This window comes from Electrona antarctica (genome assembly GCF_951216825.1).
Source record: "Electrona antarctica genome assembly, chromosome: 1".
NCBI lineage: Eukaryota > Metazoa > Chordata > Actinopteri > Myctophiformes > Myctophidae > Electrona > Electrona antarctica.
Window position 1 is genome coordinate 54,264,002 of NC_136806.1, and position 15,632 is coordinate 54,279,633.

At 42.8% G+C, this 15,632-nt stretch overlaps 3 protein-coding genes across 3 annotated transcripts; 1 reads left to right on the forward strand and 2 right to left on the reverse strand.

Moving 5' to 3' along the window:
* med7 (mediator complex subunit 7) lies at positions 1 to 2,600 on the reverse strand. Its single transcript, XM_079499961.1, has 2 exons — positions 2,382 to 2,600; positions 1 to 1,064 (listed from the first exon to the last, which is right to left on the reverse strand). The coding sequence occupies exon 2, from the start codon at positions 1,055 to 1,057 to the stop codon at positions 293 to 295; it is 765 nt and encodes a 254-aa protein (XP_079356087.1). The 5' UTR covers positions 1,058 to 1,064; positions 2,382 to 2,600; the 3' UTR covers positions 1 to 292.
* Positions 2,601 to 3,538: 938 nt separating this feature from the next.
* Positions 3,539 to 9,220, forward strand: LOC306926315 (magnesium transporter NIPA2). The gene is made up of 6 exons (XM_079505583.1): positions 3,539 to 3,669; positions 3,904 to 4,036; positions 5,038 to 5,094; positions 5,458 to 5,548; positions 7,154 to 7,314; positions 8,430 to 9,220. Exons 2-6 carry the CDS (start codon positions 3,904 to 3,906, stop codon positions 9,086 to 9,088), a joined length of 1,101 nt encoding a protein of 366 aa, XP_079361709.1. The 5' UTR covers positions 3,539 to 3,669; the 3' UTR covers positions 9,089 to 9,220.
* A 3,705-nt stretch (positions 9,221 to 12,925) lies between these two features.
* Positions 12,926 to 14,846, reverse strand: timm8a (translocase of inner mitochondrial membrane 8 homolog A (yeast)). The gene is made up of 2 exons (XM_079501738.1): positions 14,575 to 14,846; positions 12,926 to 13,612 (listed from the first exon to the last, which is right to left on the reverse strand). The coding sequence occupies exons 1-2, from the start codon at positions 14,683 to 14,685 to the stop codon at positions 13,448 to 13,450; spliced, it is 276 nt and encodes a 91-aa protein (XP_079357864.1). The 5' UTR covers positions 14,686 to 14,846; the 3' UTR covers positions 12,926 to 13,447.
* Positions 14,847 to 15,632: the final 786 nt, after the last annotated feature.

Here is a 15,632-nt window from a genome sequence, read left to right on the forward strand (position 1 = left end):
TAAAATACATTTTGCTTTATTGGATTGTTTTTTGTTTTTGTTTTTACCCAAAGAGAAATGCGAGCAGCATTTCACTTCAATACAATCCAAACTTTGTAAAATATGCAGATATCAAGGCAGGAGTCGTTAAGATATGGGTTGTTAAGTAGTGTGTAAACTAACAATCTAACAGCTCCATGTTTAATTTAAGATTACAAATCAAGAATATGCATGAGGGGGGAGGGGGGGGACCAACAGAACAAACCCTACATGACGTACACATAAAAAAAAGAAACAATTACTCATTAAAAACTTAAGCAATTTCATCAATAATACAACACATGGCAGCGTCTTTGTCAAATGTCTTGTCCCTCTGTGACACCTGCACATTCTTGTCCTGCTGGCTTGTCACCATACAACTGGCCCCTGCTTCGTCTATGTCCATCGGCTCCGTTTTCAATCTGGGGGCCATGCCAGAGGGGCCACTGACACCGCCCACTACAGACACGCTCCTACTCCCTTCCCCGGCTCCGTTGGCGCCCTCCGTCTGGGGCAGGTCGTCAGGCAGCGAGGCCAGGCAACCCTGAATCATCTCCACCACCCTCTCCAGGTGTTTCTGGAACCTCTCGGCCGTCTCCAGCCTCTGCCGCTTCTGCACCTCCATCATGACCCTCAGTGTCTCCCGGGCCTGGTGCGGCCTGTACTCGTTGATCAGGTGATGCATGTGGACAAACAGCAGCTTCAGGTCCTCCAGCTTCTCCTCGCGCTTTATGCTGCCGGGGCTCTTGATCAGGATGTCCAGCAGATCCAGGAAGTTCACCAGGATGGACATGTTGAGTTTCTTCAGCTCCCGCTTGTGGTCAAACTGCATGGGATGGAGCCTCTCGATGCCCTGGCTTTCCAGGGGCCGGATGATGAGGTCGTCGCATTGGAACTGATTGCCAAACATCATGTAGCTGTCCTTGATGGTCGGAGGTGGCTTCGGGGCCAGACCCTTACGGATGTTGTCATCTGTATACTGATTGATGTACTGCATGGGCGGAGGAGGCAGGGCACTCACCTGCTGTGGTTCACCCATGATGAACCTGAAAGAGTAGTGCAATAAAGTACATTATATTCAGTATTCACTGCTGAAAGAATGTACATATTATCCATATAGAACAGTTGTAGGCCGGCTTACACAGTACATTGTATTAGTACTTATTATCATTTTTCAGATACATTTCACAAGGGACTGCAGTTGAAATAAGCCTTTAGCTTTCTTGTGTTATCCGGTTGAGTTATCATTTTGATGAATGTATGTTTTTTTTGTACATTGTCAATAAACATATCAATCAGTGCAATACTTAGCCTGTTTACACTATATACTCATTAATAGGCAATAGATGTAGGTTAATATCTACTGGTGAGTGGTGACAGATTTGCATATACTATGTAGGCCCTCAAGGCCTAAATACTTTGTTAACCCAGTCTCACGAAGAGCAAAATGTCTAGTGTCGGTCTCCAGGTCAGTGTATTTAATTTGTTGTTTTATCTTTATTTCATGCTATTCTAATCTCTCTACTCCTTACATGCCTGGCTAGTGGCCTTGGAGTTTAATTTGTTCACAGGGATTGTATGTGGTCATATAGCAATGGGTGTTTAGCGAATGCTTATTTATTAAGCAATTATACGTATCACGGTCACCAGATTGTTAAATAATGCGCAATGATCCTCCTTACTGCTGTTCTGCAGTTAAGAGACATTAGGCCAGTGGTTTTTAACCAGTGGTCCGGGGACCACCAGTGGCCCTTGGGGGTTCCAGGTGGTCCCCATGGATAATTGGTAACCAAATGGACCCTTATAGATCTTAAGGGGCCAATTTGGTTTCATTTTACGCTCTCGAGAGTTACATTATTGTTACCATATCAATACAGCATGGAATTGTGTAGCTCTGGTCCATAGCCTCCTGTAGCCCTAGAATGGCTCTGTTGTTACATACATTGCAAAGTAATTACTGAAATACTGTATTAACTGTATGAAACAACAAGAGCCATTCTAGGGCTAAGCCTCCTGTACTTAAAAAGTGTAGCCTCGATACGTTCCTACGCTCATTCTGTAGCTCCGAATGAGTGTAGGGACTGAGGGGTCGTATCGGGGTGGATAAATCGTATGATCCAACCGTCCAACGACAACAAAAGCCTTGGGTCTGAGAGGCAAAATCTCATCAAAAGGTGGCTCAAATGTAGAATAAATAATGGACCTTGATATGAAACAGCTGTTGAAAACCACTGTAGGGCAAACGTAAGCTATCAAAGACTCCAGAAAGACAGATCACTAAGTTAGCCTCGCATCATGCTAAGTAAGCTAACCATATATAACAGGAAGCTAACACAACTAGAGTAAACACATTTTCAACACACCTTTGGAGTGAGTCCTTGTTGTCGGTTGCTTAATAATCCCGACGAATAAATTAAAATACCGTTGGTTAATTAATAAGGTTGATTAAATAAATACCGTAACGTTTAAAGTTTCAACGCCGCGAGAGTCGTTTCTTTAGAAATGATACAACAACATTATGCGCTCATTGCGCTGCTAACTGCTAGCTGCTAACAGGAGGGGGGACATGAGCGTCACATACAGTCTGCAGACTCTTCAACGCCATTGGATGAACGTCCTGGCTAGAATGCGCCGATTGGACCAAATTCGCGTCAACCAAGGCCACCAACCAATCCACTGCTGGATTGGACGGTGACCGGTGAACAAAACAGGGGCTGATTGGTTAGCTACCATTAGAGGCGGTCTCTGTCTGTAGTTAGTAGACCTGCCAAAAAAGAATAATACAAGTAAATAAATAATGTAAAGCTTTATGGTGTCGTCCACTACTCACAGTTAACAGTTTTTATTGAGTTGTACTTGAAATGTACTGTAATTCTGCAAACTGTTAATAAATCAATTATCAACACAGACACACACTTACCAACAACATAATAATAATAATAATAATAATAATAATAATAATAATAATAATAATAATAATAATAATAATAATAATAATAATAATAATAATAATAATGAACCCTAAGTCAGGTGGTGCACAGTTGTCAAAGTGCCCACATGTCCAAGTGCCCAGTTGTCCAAAACATATAGTGCCCAGATGTCCGTGGTGCCAACATTATTAATGAATATGACTATTAAAATAATATCACTATATATATATATCACAAATATTATAAGCTAACTTTGGTTTCATCTGAAGCTACATGCAACCAATTAATTGGCAAAATATCACTATATATCACACAAACTTGTTAACTTTTATCTGTCACACTTGACTTTCAGTGCAGATGGAAAATGGAACTACAGAACACGTGTGGTTCAGTGTTCTGTTTCCTTGATATGATTCAGATGCATAATGGAACTATGGAACACACGTTCGGAGTTCTGTTTCCTTGATTCAGATGGATAATGTCTGTCTGAATACAAACCAAAAAAAGGTCATTCAAATGTTTACATATTATTGCTTATATCAGCTTTAATTACCGGTAATAATAATTAGGCTTATAATAAGCGGACATGGCCACCCTGGACGGCGAAGTGCCGGGTGTGACGTCACGGCAGCAGCCAGTCAGTCAGCTGCTCGCTTGCTTCAGCAAGCAGCACTCTGGCAGCACTAGGCAGCTAACGAATGGCTTGAGGCGAGAGTTGAAGGTAAACACAATTCATTTAATGAATACATAAACACGTTAGATTGGATTTAGCTGCGAGAACTGAGCACTTAATATGAGACATAACTGTGTTTGTGTGGTGTTTCTTTTTTTTGGGTGGGGGGGCCGGGCGACTACTGGCGACGTTTCCCAAAACAGAACCAGACTGTCATGTGACAGTTTGGAAATCGAAAGTTTTTGTGAAGTGTCCCATTCATCATCGGGTGTTTTCTTTTAGATGGATGCCAGCCGCAAGGATTTCTACATCGGCCTGTCTCTTGCTGTGAGCTCCAGCCTCTTCATAGGAGCCAGCTTCATCTTGAAGAAGAAGGGCCTCCTGCGACTGGCTGGGAAAGGTTCTATGAGAGCAGGTATGGACGATAAACGATTTATTTTCATTAGATTAATCTAATGTAAATAAAATGTTTATTTATGCACATATTTTTGTGTTGAGCCCAACAGTATTGAGCCCAACAGTAAGAATATTATATTATTTTGATCATTTCTTAATGCTTTTCAATGCTTCTGAATTGAATACAGGGGACCACAATGGAAACAAGGCCCTAGAGAGCTTTTTGTGTGTCCTTTTAACAATCTTTGTAAATCGTACCTCTGTGGATTCTGCAAACAAACCGCGGTCGAAAAATGATGATGATGATTATTACTGTTATGTGAATAGAACAAATATTAAGGAATGGCCTTTGAAAAGAAGCTTGAACCACTTACTTACGCCCTATTAAAAAATCACACCTGTGTGAACTGAGTGGTGCAAGGTCTTATATAGCCGCTGTGGTCTGACGTAATGTCAGTGACCATGGTAACCATGCTCACCTGTGCACGGACACGTACACAGGTGCACAGACACGTACACAGGTACACAAACATACAGACAAAGCTGGTTGTTGGAGTGGTTTGCACCACTCAAAAAATCACACACAAGTGAGGGGAGCTCTTATCATCATACATCATCACATTCCGGCCAATCACTTTTGGCGTCCTCACTTTTCTGTCCTCACCTTGTATCCTCACATTCCGTGCTCAGCCAATCAAATCATTGCTATATGGGGTTCACACAAAGCTGAGCATAGGAGGTGCTAGCCTAGCACCCCTCAAAAATAGCTATCTATAAGCTCACAACGTGTCACGTTGCAATGCGTTCTTAGGTTGTAGATCGGCTGTTTTCAAAAACATTCCCTATAATGACCAAGGCACGCCAGGTCGAAAGTAATTAAAAATCAGGACACATTGGCTGCATAATTGCAGATTCAGATGTCATCCAAAAAGTTAAATAACGACTGCCAGACTGATATTTGGGTCAGGTCATTTTCAGATATTATAGATATATGTCCTGTGCATGCTTTCTGTTTCACAGGTCAAGGGGGGTATGCTTACCTGAAGGAATGGCTATGGTGGGCAGGACTTATTTCAAGTAAGTGATTAAATCGACCAATAAACCCGTAATTTGTATTTCGACAGATGTGTTGAATCGTGTGTACTGTGTAACAAGTCTGTTCTCTGTTTGATTTTGTCAGCCTTAACCTTCTCTATAAAAGTGTGGCCTTTGTTTTCAAAAAGAGAGGGATGGTTGTTTGTTGTGGGTTTGGTATTTTTGCTGGTGCTCTCAGTAGAACAGCAACACCCACAACATCTGTTTGAAGCACACATTCCTTCAAAGAGCACATTTGCACATGTAGGCTAAACGAGAAGAATTTGTCAAGACTCCCCAACTATAACATAACTGTAAGACCCCTTATAGATCCTGAACGCTAGTGGTTGTTTCTGTGTGTTTCAGTGGGAGTTGGTGAGGCTGCTAACTTCGCTGCATATGCATTTGCACCTGCCACACTGGTGACTCCCCTCGGAGCAATGAGTGTACTTGTGAGGTAAATTAGTTTCTTGTTTTTTGATCATTGAAAGTGAAATTACTGCCACCGACACGAAAACAATGTGAAACTATGCTATACAACAACTTATGGTACTTATGTGGCCGGTTAAGACTGATGTTAGATTTAGTGTTAGTGTTAATAATTGGGTTAGTAGTCTGACAACGCACCTCCGTCGCTGTCAGAACAGTAGCCGTCGTCAACGCACAGAATGCAGCTACTGAGATCTTGGTAGGTCAGTAGACAGCTACTGAGACCATTCAATGGGATAATTCCCATTCAGTGCATTGATAGCATTCGAAGCCGGTGTATGTGTCACTCTGTTGATATGACACCTTAACCCATTTAGGCCTGGCGTAAAAAAAAAAAACGTTCGCTCTGAAAGAATATATATTCAAAGATTTGTGCCGCATTTTTAGGTTTTTTCAAAAATAGCAGACCTACAAGCTCGTAGCGCGCCACTCGGTGGCGCGCTATGAGCTTGTAGATCTGCTATTTTTCAATAGCTAAACTGCTAAAGTATAACATAATGCTTAGTTAAAACACCAAAAGGGGTTCCCGTCCAGAATGGGTCCCTTAACCGTTAAGGGACATATTATTTCTTTACACCAAACTGCCAATGCTGTAGTGATGATTGCAACTGTTTGCAGTTTCTGTGTTCACACCTTAGACTCTAAGGTGTGAACACTGAAACTCTAAGGCTTAGAGTATATATGAATAGAGACGGCACCCGGAGGAAACCCTGAGGCGAAATGGACATAGTGGCCGGATTTGTCATTGCAGCGCTGGTCCGTTGACTATCATTGCGCACGTTCATGTTATTGGGCCCATGACACGTGAACGCTGTTTCATACGTGAACGCGCGCAATGATAGTCAACAGCAGCGCGTTCATGTTATTGGGGCAAATCCATCCCAGAATGCACTCTGTTCCTACCCGGAAGGAGGAGTGAAATCGCCTCATGCGCTTTTGAGCAACTTAATGCTAGTGGATGGGAGGAGAACTCTGGTGCCGTCTCTATTCATATATACTCTAAGGTTCACACTGACCCGCATTGTTTCCTTAACCCCATCTAGTATGATTGGTAGCAGATAAAAAAACGGCCCATGTCATACTGTATGCGCAATTTGCGCATCTATCTAAACGTTTGAAAGCACTTCGCTCGACCCCAAAAAGCACACTGACACACATGTGACGTAAATCAGCAGCCAAACAAGGGCACTAAATCACAATCATTGACATAACAAGCATTCACAGAACTGGAGGTCAACACTTTGTTGTACATCAAGTAGTGAAAATAGCAGATCAGTTATTTTTGCAGAACGTTGTGAAATCTTCAGAATGAGGAAGCTAGTGTTAGTGGGTAAAGTGCCATTGCCTTCTGTGCTATGCAAGTCATCTTTGGTCATTTCTCATAGGTTTTAATGTAAAAGGGGTGTGCCAATTTTTACTCTGCAGGCGACTAGTCATCTGTAATTTTAAGAGGGTCTGTCTGTGCATCGGTGTGTCTAATCGTGCAAAAAAGTTTGACCGATCAGACAGGGTCACTGGCAAATCAGTTGTACCTCAGAGCTGACCTACAATGTTTTTTGTTGTTTTTTTTCAGTGCTGTGCTCTCCTCCTACTTCCTGAATGAGCGGTTGAATGTGCATGGAAAAATCGGTTGCTTGCTGTGCATCCTGGGTTCCACTGTGATGGTCATCCATGCTCCCCAGGAGGAAGAGGTGGCCTCCCTCACTGCCATGGCTGAGAAGCTCATAGACCCAGGTATGGACAGAGCAGGACTCTCGGCCAAGCTACACCAGGCTTTTCGCGCACAAAACGCGCGCATTTACCCCCGCGCGTGCGTTTAATTTAGGTCCAGTCCTATTTTAAAAAACGCACGCGCGGGTCGCGCGTTTAGGGTAAACGCGCGAGAAAAGCCTGGTGTAGCTTGGCCGTCTGGTCAAAGAGGCTACGCTCTCCTACAGTTACTGCATGAGACGTTTCTGGGTTTTTTTTATGCTGCTTTGCGATATATCTAGTACACATCATGGAAAACACAGCTATTGTCTTGTGCTTTTCCTTTAAAATTAATACAATACCATAGACAACTTCCTGTCACCAGCCAGGTTACTAGCCTGTCCAGTATCCGTGTCAAAGTGTCCCTGAGCAAGACACTTAACCCGTAACACACCCCAAGCACTCATCTTGGGCACCTGAGCAGTGATCAGCTGGGTGAAGCCAAAACTGAATTTCCCTTGTGGGATTAATAAAGGTCTACCTCTCTCCTCTTTGATGGTTTTTTCTTTCTTCTGCACTGCAACTTCAGTTTTTTATTGTATACTAATCTCTTTTTTGATGTATTTATTTTGCTTGAGTTTTGTGTAAAGCACATTGCATTGCCTTGTTTAAATGCGCTATACAAATAAACCTGCCTTGCCATGACTTGCTTTGCCTTGCCTTCTTGACGATCCCATTAAATCATTTCAGCCTCACTTACAGCCTGTCTCTCACAAATCACCAGAATGTAACATTCAGAAGATATTTTGTGTCACTCTATTCACAAGGGAACCATTTACCGTGAGGCCAACAATAAATTACCTCTCAGTCTCCAAATTGATCCCTGGCTATTCAAACATCTCTTGTCTTTTTGTTTTGGTTTAGTTCTTTCTTACAGGGTTTTTCTATGACCATTTACAAATTTCAGACAGGTTCTGTTTTATGGCGGTTTTACTTTGCTTTGTAATTTATTTGAGCAATTCTCCCCTATAAAGATATGGTCAAAATAGGGCTGCCAGGTCCTATTTTCATTATTAAGTGGTTAATAATATACATTTGATCTTGCCATGCTGAACAACCCTGTGCCTATTGTAACTATATTATTGCGTGCCTCATCCCAGGGTTCATTGTGTTCGCTGTGTGCATCGTGATAAGCAGCCTGGCTCTCATCTTCGGCGTGGCCCCGCGGTATGGCCAGAAGAACGTGCTGGTGTACATCCTGATCTGCTCCGTGATTGGCTCCCTCTCCGTGTCCTGCGTCAAGGGCCTGGGCATCGGCATCAAGGAACTGTTTGCTGGAACGGCGGTCCTGGCGGAGCCACTGTTCTGGTCCTTACTTGTCTGCCTGGTGGTTTGTGTCAGCATTCAGATCAGCTACCTGAACAAGGCCCTGGACATCTTCAACACCTCCATCGTCACACCCATCTACTACGTCTTCTTCACCACCTCCGTCATGGCCTGCTCTGCCATCCTCTTCAAGGAGTGGTTGAGTATGAGTACGGACGGCGTGGTGGGGACCATCAGCGGCTTCCTCACCATCATCCTGGGGATCTTCCTCTTGCACGCCTTCAAGGACATTACCTTCACCTGGGATGCCCTGCCACTGCACCTGAGGAAGGGTCCTCAGGGCACGCCCTGGGGCCAGCAGTCTTACGTGGCCCTCCCCAGTCACGAGATTCCAGTGGAGGATGACATGACACTTCCCAGAGAAGGGGGCTCCAAGGCGGGGTACCCACCGGAGAACTCCACGAGGAGGAACAATGGCTTTGTTACAACTTAGCACAAAGCCCGGTGGCGATCACTGAAAAGCCTTTATGTTCCTCTGCCAAGCTTTACGATGTGCCAACTTAAACAATCTGTTTACTAAATCTGCCTTAAAACAATAAACACTGGATGTCTAGCTGCGATTTTAGCACAATTGAATGTTTATAAAAGCTCCAAAGGTTTTTTTATTTTATTATTATACCAAAGATGTATTTTTTTTGTCTCATTAGTAGAGCCAAATCATTATGATGAAACATATAGGACAGATTTATAATGTAGGTGATAACACATTTTTTCCAAATGTCTACTACTATGTCTATGTGAAAGCACCCTATTGTAGTTCATGTGAGTAGTATAGACTTGAACGTATGTAGATATATATGTACAATCTCTAGAGTCTGATCATGACTGCCTATAGGGCTGAAAAGCTTGTAAAAAAAAAACACCTTGGTGTTACTCAGATATATTTGCACTTTTAACATTGTGAACATTGTTGTATTGTATTGTCTCCACCAGGCTGAAGGCATGGGGAGAGAGTATGATTTGCACTCTGTCCGTGTGTATGTGTCCGTCCGTCTGTCTGTCTATGTATGTACAGCTAATCTCCCACACCGTTGGCCCGGTCGATGCCAAACTGTGCACACACACTCCCTGGATGCCAAACACATTTCAGGTACATTACTCGTACACATTTTATCCATACCCCATACATCACGCAAATCATTATACACTATCTTCATAGTCATGTAATCAACATGGATCTGTCCGCTTTCCCATATTCCATCCCGATTGCCTTCCAAAGTTTGCAGGATTGGTCCATTTTGAACATGAACACTGACATTATGCAGTATGCACGCACATACCCACTAGGCAGAGGAAGAAGTGCCACTTAAAATCTTTCAAATCAGCCTCATGGTGGCGCTACAACAGGCCAATTCATGTTTTCACCTATAACTGCACCGATCTGTGTACAACTTTGTATATGCACTTGAACACTTCTAAACAATTGTATACACTTACGGTAACCTTTTCTATTACTCCTACACATTTTGTCCAAACATCACAAACTCTATTATCCTGGTGGAGACCTGTGCCCCGAGGGGCACGTTTTCGAGTTTCCAACTGTTCTGTGGCCAAAGTCGAGGCAAAAGCTTTAATTTTCCTGATTATGGGTCACGTTCACTTTTGGTACTGATGATCAAGATTGAATAAGTTACTGTAATACCTTTTTGTATTAGCCTTAATGAACAACTGCATTTCACCATATGTTCAAAGATTAAACTTTCACTGTGCAATAGAGAAGTATCAACATTGCTAACATGATGATGTCTTGCTGATCTATAAGCACACAATGCACCTGGAAGCATTGTGAGCTTGTAGATTGTCTTATCTATTTTCACTACTATTTTCTTTGTGTACGACATGCCACAAATAGGGATGCGAGGTTTAGCGTGGTTAAGAGAGCATTGTGCCAAAACATTCCGAGGTTAGGGAGGAACTCTGGGAAGAGTTACTGTGTATGCCTTTTGCACCAGAAAAGTTCACAAATCATGCCCCTTCATTTTCTTTTTTTTTATCATACTTTTTATCCCACGATTTCGTAACCCATTTTTTCACCCAGTGTCAATTATCTGTAATCCTGGGCTCTACACTCCCTTCGCCCACCTGGGAAGAGCAACAGACTGACCTCATGCTTCCTTCAATGTAGTGTCCAAGCCGCTTCTTTTCGTCTTTTCGTTTCCCCGGTAGGACGTAGCGCTGGAAGGAACACGTTAGTCCAACCAGTTCCTTTCCCCTCCATCAGGCTGACCAGGGGGAGGCAGTTTAGACACCAGGATTACTGCATGTTTTTTGTAAGGGTACCTACTACCTACCCTAGGGGATACGGGGAGAACATGCAAACTCCACAGAGAAAGGCCCTTTCGCCAACCCCACCTAGGGTATGGGCACTGATGACGCGGAGGAGAGAACACGTCCCCACTCGGCAGCACCCCCAGCGGGAATCGAACCCAGGACCTTCTAGCTGTGAGGTGACAGCGCTACCAACTGTGCCACCGTGCTCCGCCCCATCATTTTCATTGGCTATGCTGTCCTTCCCTTGTCTGGGTAGAAGTATAGTACTTGTAACAGTAAATGTACGTAGTTACTTTCCACCACTGGAAATGATTTGGTGTAAAATGCTCACTCTCTGGGACCAGATGGGGGTGCAGGGCATGAGGTGGCATGGAATAGTGACCCCCTCTGGGTGAGATTTAATCTCCTGTAATGTTTACCATACTTCTTTGTTGGCTCCGGACCCCCGTCTGAAAATGTTTTATGCTAGAGAACCCCAGAAGGGAAGATTATTGTTAAAGAAATACATTTTTATTTTCAACACGTAGATCTATTTTGAATAGCCAACATGTAAATGGATAGTGGTATTGGACATTGTAGTGAAATTAAAGGAACTGCAAATGATTTTTGCTTGGCAACTGGAAGGTTCCCTAGTTTGATCCTGGGTATTGCTCAAGGACACTTCGACACCAACAGGGTTGGTGTCGGAAGTGTCCTTGAGCAATACACTGAAGTTGAACCCCTAAGTGCTCCCGATGGGCTGGTTAGTGCCTCGCATGGTTTCCTCCGCTGTATGAATTTATGTGTGAATGTAATAATGCACATTGTAAAGCGCCTTGGATAAAGGCACTATATAAATGCACCATTTAACACTGAATGTAATAATGCACATTGCAGATTCTGCTTGTAGCAAAGCATCTTCAATGTTTACTTCACCTTGGATAAAAGCACTATATACATGCACCATTTAACACACGGAATAATGGTATAGTACCATTATTCCCATATATAAACTAGTCGGGGGTCAGGGATGGGGTGGGAGAAAGTGAACTTTATTTTATGTTATACCTGTGTACCTGCACTGCTGTAATGTATGTATAGGACCCCCTCTAAAACGAGATGCTACATCTCAAGGGGCCATCCTCTCAATAAAATTCAAAAAAATTCTGACAGAATACATTTCAGGTCAGGATACCAATTTGATCCAATCAGGAGAATGAATGCATTTATCTGCTTCAGTTGTATAGTGGCCTAGTGGGTTTCAGCTCAAATTTGGTCCCCCGACCCTCCTTCCAGTTTTACTATGATTGGATAATGTTATCCTGAGTTCGACCTACAAATATATTTTCCATTTACTAAAGAGATGGAGAGACTGTCACTTAACTCTATAGCAATGATTATCATAAGAATATGGCTATTTGGCCCTTATTTTAACAAGAAATATCACTCACGTCACCTTTAATGATAGGACTAATTTCATAGGGTAGTACGTGGCACCAACTGAAATCACGACATTCTGCAAGGAAATTGCACTCTGACAAGACAACCATCCTCACAATTAAAATATTCACATTTTCACTACAATATCTGATCATTCTGATGTAGTGTTACAACATGGTTTAAATGGTACTATTCTATTTCACCCAACAACAAAATATTGAACAAATGGAAAGTAGTAAAAAGACGCTTTGGATGAAACCTTATCTCCATTGGACCGACCCTCAAACTGTCTGCTAAAGCAACCGACTCCACCACCTCTCATGCAAGTAATTTACAATATATAAAGTCACAACACCAACTTTGATGAGGCAGTATTGCTTTGTTTTCAAAATATTTGATTTTAGATTCTTAATTTCCTGAAAAATGTCTATTTTTCATTTTCTGAAAAATGAACATTTTGGTTTGGAGTTGGGTGGTTTCTTCACGACAGCAGAGGTGTAGTCTTTGTCATCAAATGTATAACGTGTATAGGCTAATGTATATACTGCTTTTATATGTACCAAAACCAATAGGCAGGGGGTACAGTTGCTATTTATTTATTGCATATGTACAATTCCTTTAGCCATAGATCATGCCTCTTACTGTAAGTCAAGACATTTTCTTTTCCCTGAGTAGAAGACAAGAGGCACACAATGTCCCACACATTTGTTTTTCATCCTACAACCCTGTGCCTAGCTACCGTAGCAGAGAGCAGCCTAGGTTCATCAGTGATGATGGGACATCATTCCTTGTATACAACCCGGCTTAAGAAAGAAAACTAACGTGAAGTGCTTTGCAACTGACCCACAATGAAAATGTCATACAATATGACCCCAGGTCCCGCTGGAGGGAAATAGTCCAAAACGTGAGTGTTGGTAACATTGATACATGCCATGGTGTGAACCTGAGGCACTTGTAAAGTAACACTTTGTTGTTGTATCTCTCCAAGTTGTCGGATATTTGAAATAATTACACCACACAGACTGGCAGGCCCGACAGACGTGATCAGTGTGTCTGTGCGCGTGTGTGTGTCTCCCCAGTCCTCTCAGGTCTAATGCAGCGACTAGTCTAACATGCGTTCTGATCCTGAGCCTCGACTCCTCTGCTCCAGTGAGTCCAGTCTGTTGAGGATGAACTGGCTGGTGTCGATGAAGCGCTCCACACAGTTGACGAGGCACACTTCTGTCCTGGAGTCCATCTTTGGGCCAGGTTTGTCGATGCATTTATCCTGGAATAAATATGCATTGATTGAATACTTTATTTGCAAAAGCGAACCCGGGTTCCCCATTCCACAGGCACGTACGTTACCAGTCGACTAAAGAGCCATGGCCCAATGGGCGAGTAGCAACGCAGCACCGTATAGCCTAGTCGTCGTCCCTCCACGCTCGACTGACTGGGGGGACCTCCACCCCAGGGAGACTGACGGAGGTCCCGACTACTAGGTTAAGGTCTGTGACGCCCGGGAACATACATGTAGAGGTTACTTATACACACCCGCTGCTACCAATGTAGCCACGGCCGGGAGGCGAACCCGGGTTCCCAATTCCACATTCTACACTAGGAGTAGTACAGGTGTATTTACAGAGTGTTGTGGGTGGTGGTGGGGGTCTTTTGGCAAGCTAGAAGACTTGTCTAGGCCCAGTTGAAAATAATTGCAGACAGGTGCGATTTTAACATGGTGGGAGGAGTCACACTTTTTGATGGCTTTTAACGGCATTCCACATTTTGGTGGCACTGGCATAACATAATTCAAGAGTTAGCCTAGGCCCTTATATTATAGACGTCAAGAAAGATGTACATACATTTGGCTTCTGAATGTTTAATAATAAACATGGCACAATATTGGCAGTTTACAGTATGTATGTTAGTTTACACAACCTGTAACCTGGATATCATCAGTGTGTCATAAGAGTATAATGACTACCGTTGGAGTGAAGGTACTATTAAAGTAGCCAGGTATATCTACTCTTCTACTTGGCACAAGCTAACCGTGCTAACTCCGGTTAGCTTGTACACACCAGGCCAAAATGAGTTTATGGGTTATGCCTGGTGTGTTGTATAACTTTTATTTTCTTTAAAAAAAAATAGCCCAGCCAGTTATACTCAATATATTATATTAATGTAAACGTTTATTATTGTGCTGCAAAGATAAGAAGTGCAGGACTTGTGTAGAAAGTGGTTGTGACTTACCCAGCAGACTTCAGTCAACTGGTGAACCAGCTGCTGAAAGCGTTGTTTCTGAGACTCAATCTCGATGAAGTGCTGCAGCTGAGGGTCCGCGGCGGCTCCTTTACCGTCCATCACTCAATACAATACAACACACTATTTAATTTATGAATGAATGGCTCAGCCTCAGTCAGACCCTGACCTTCACGTGTGTGTACAGTAGGAACGGCTACTCGCAGTACGGTCTCTCACCGCGGGGGTTACACCGAAACGGGTGACCCATCGAATTACGTGACCCCTCTTCGTTTAGCTCGGGCTTTTTCTCATTTCCTCCCTTTTTGGGTAGCGGGTAAATAATTATAATAAATTAGACTTCATTATTTAACATTACATCTGATATAATACATTAAAAGGTATTAAAAATTTAAATTAATTTTGCACCATCAGATGTTGAACTCTGACACTTGACACTTTATTCCTTATGGACTATGGATAGGCTATGTATTTATGTATTTTTTAATGCATTGGATTGCCTTCAACTTTGTTGTCTTGTACAATGAAAATAAAGATATTATCTCTCTGAAATAAGTTAATAAGTTAATGTTGAAGTCGAACATGAACACACAGAGCACAGTATTCTCTAGGTTACCAATGTCGGTGTAACAGGGGAAACAGGAACTAACTCGACCAATCAAGAAGCAAATGAAATGAAATGAAATGAAATCTATATTTACCCAGGGTATCTGGGCTAAGCTCAAGAACTTGTTTCCAGCCAGGCCCTGCTCATAGAACACATTTCATCGTAGTGGTTGATGCCTTGTTCAAGGGCATTTCAGCGGTGGTAATTTTAACGTGTCGGACGGCTGGTTCGAACTGGGAACCTTCCGGTATCTAGACCGCGCCGCTATCCGTTCGGCCACCGCTGCCACATCTCACCTCTGTGTGCACATCTCACCTCTCACACAAACCTATTGTAATATTGCATGTTTTTACCCCCACCCTCGCTCTCTCTCTCCACTGTTGAAGTAGGCCTAACTTACAGTTGAAACATGATATAAGATAAAGATATCATCTACATTACA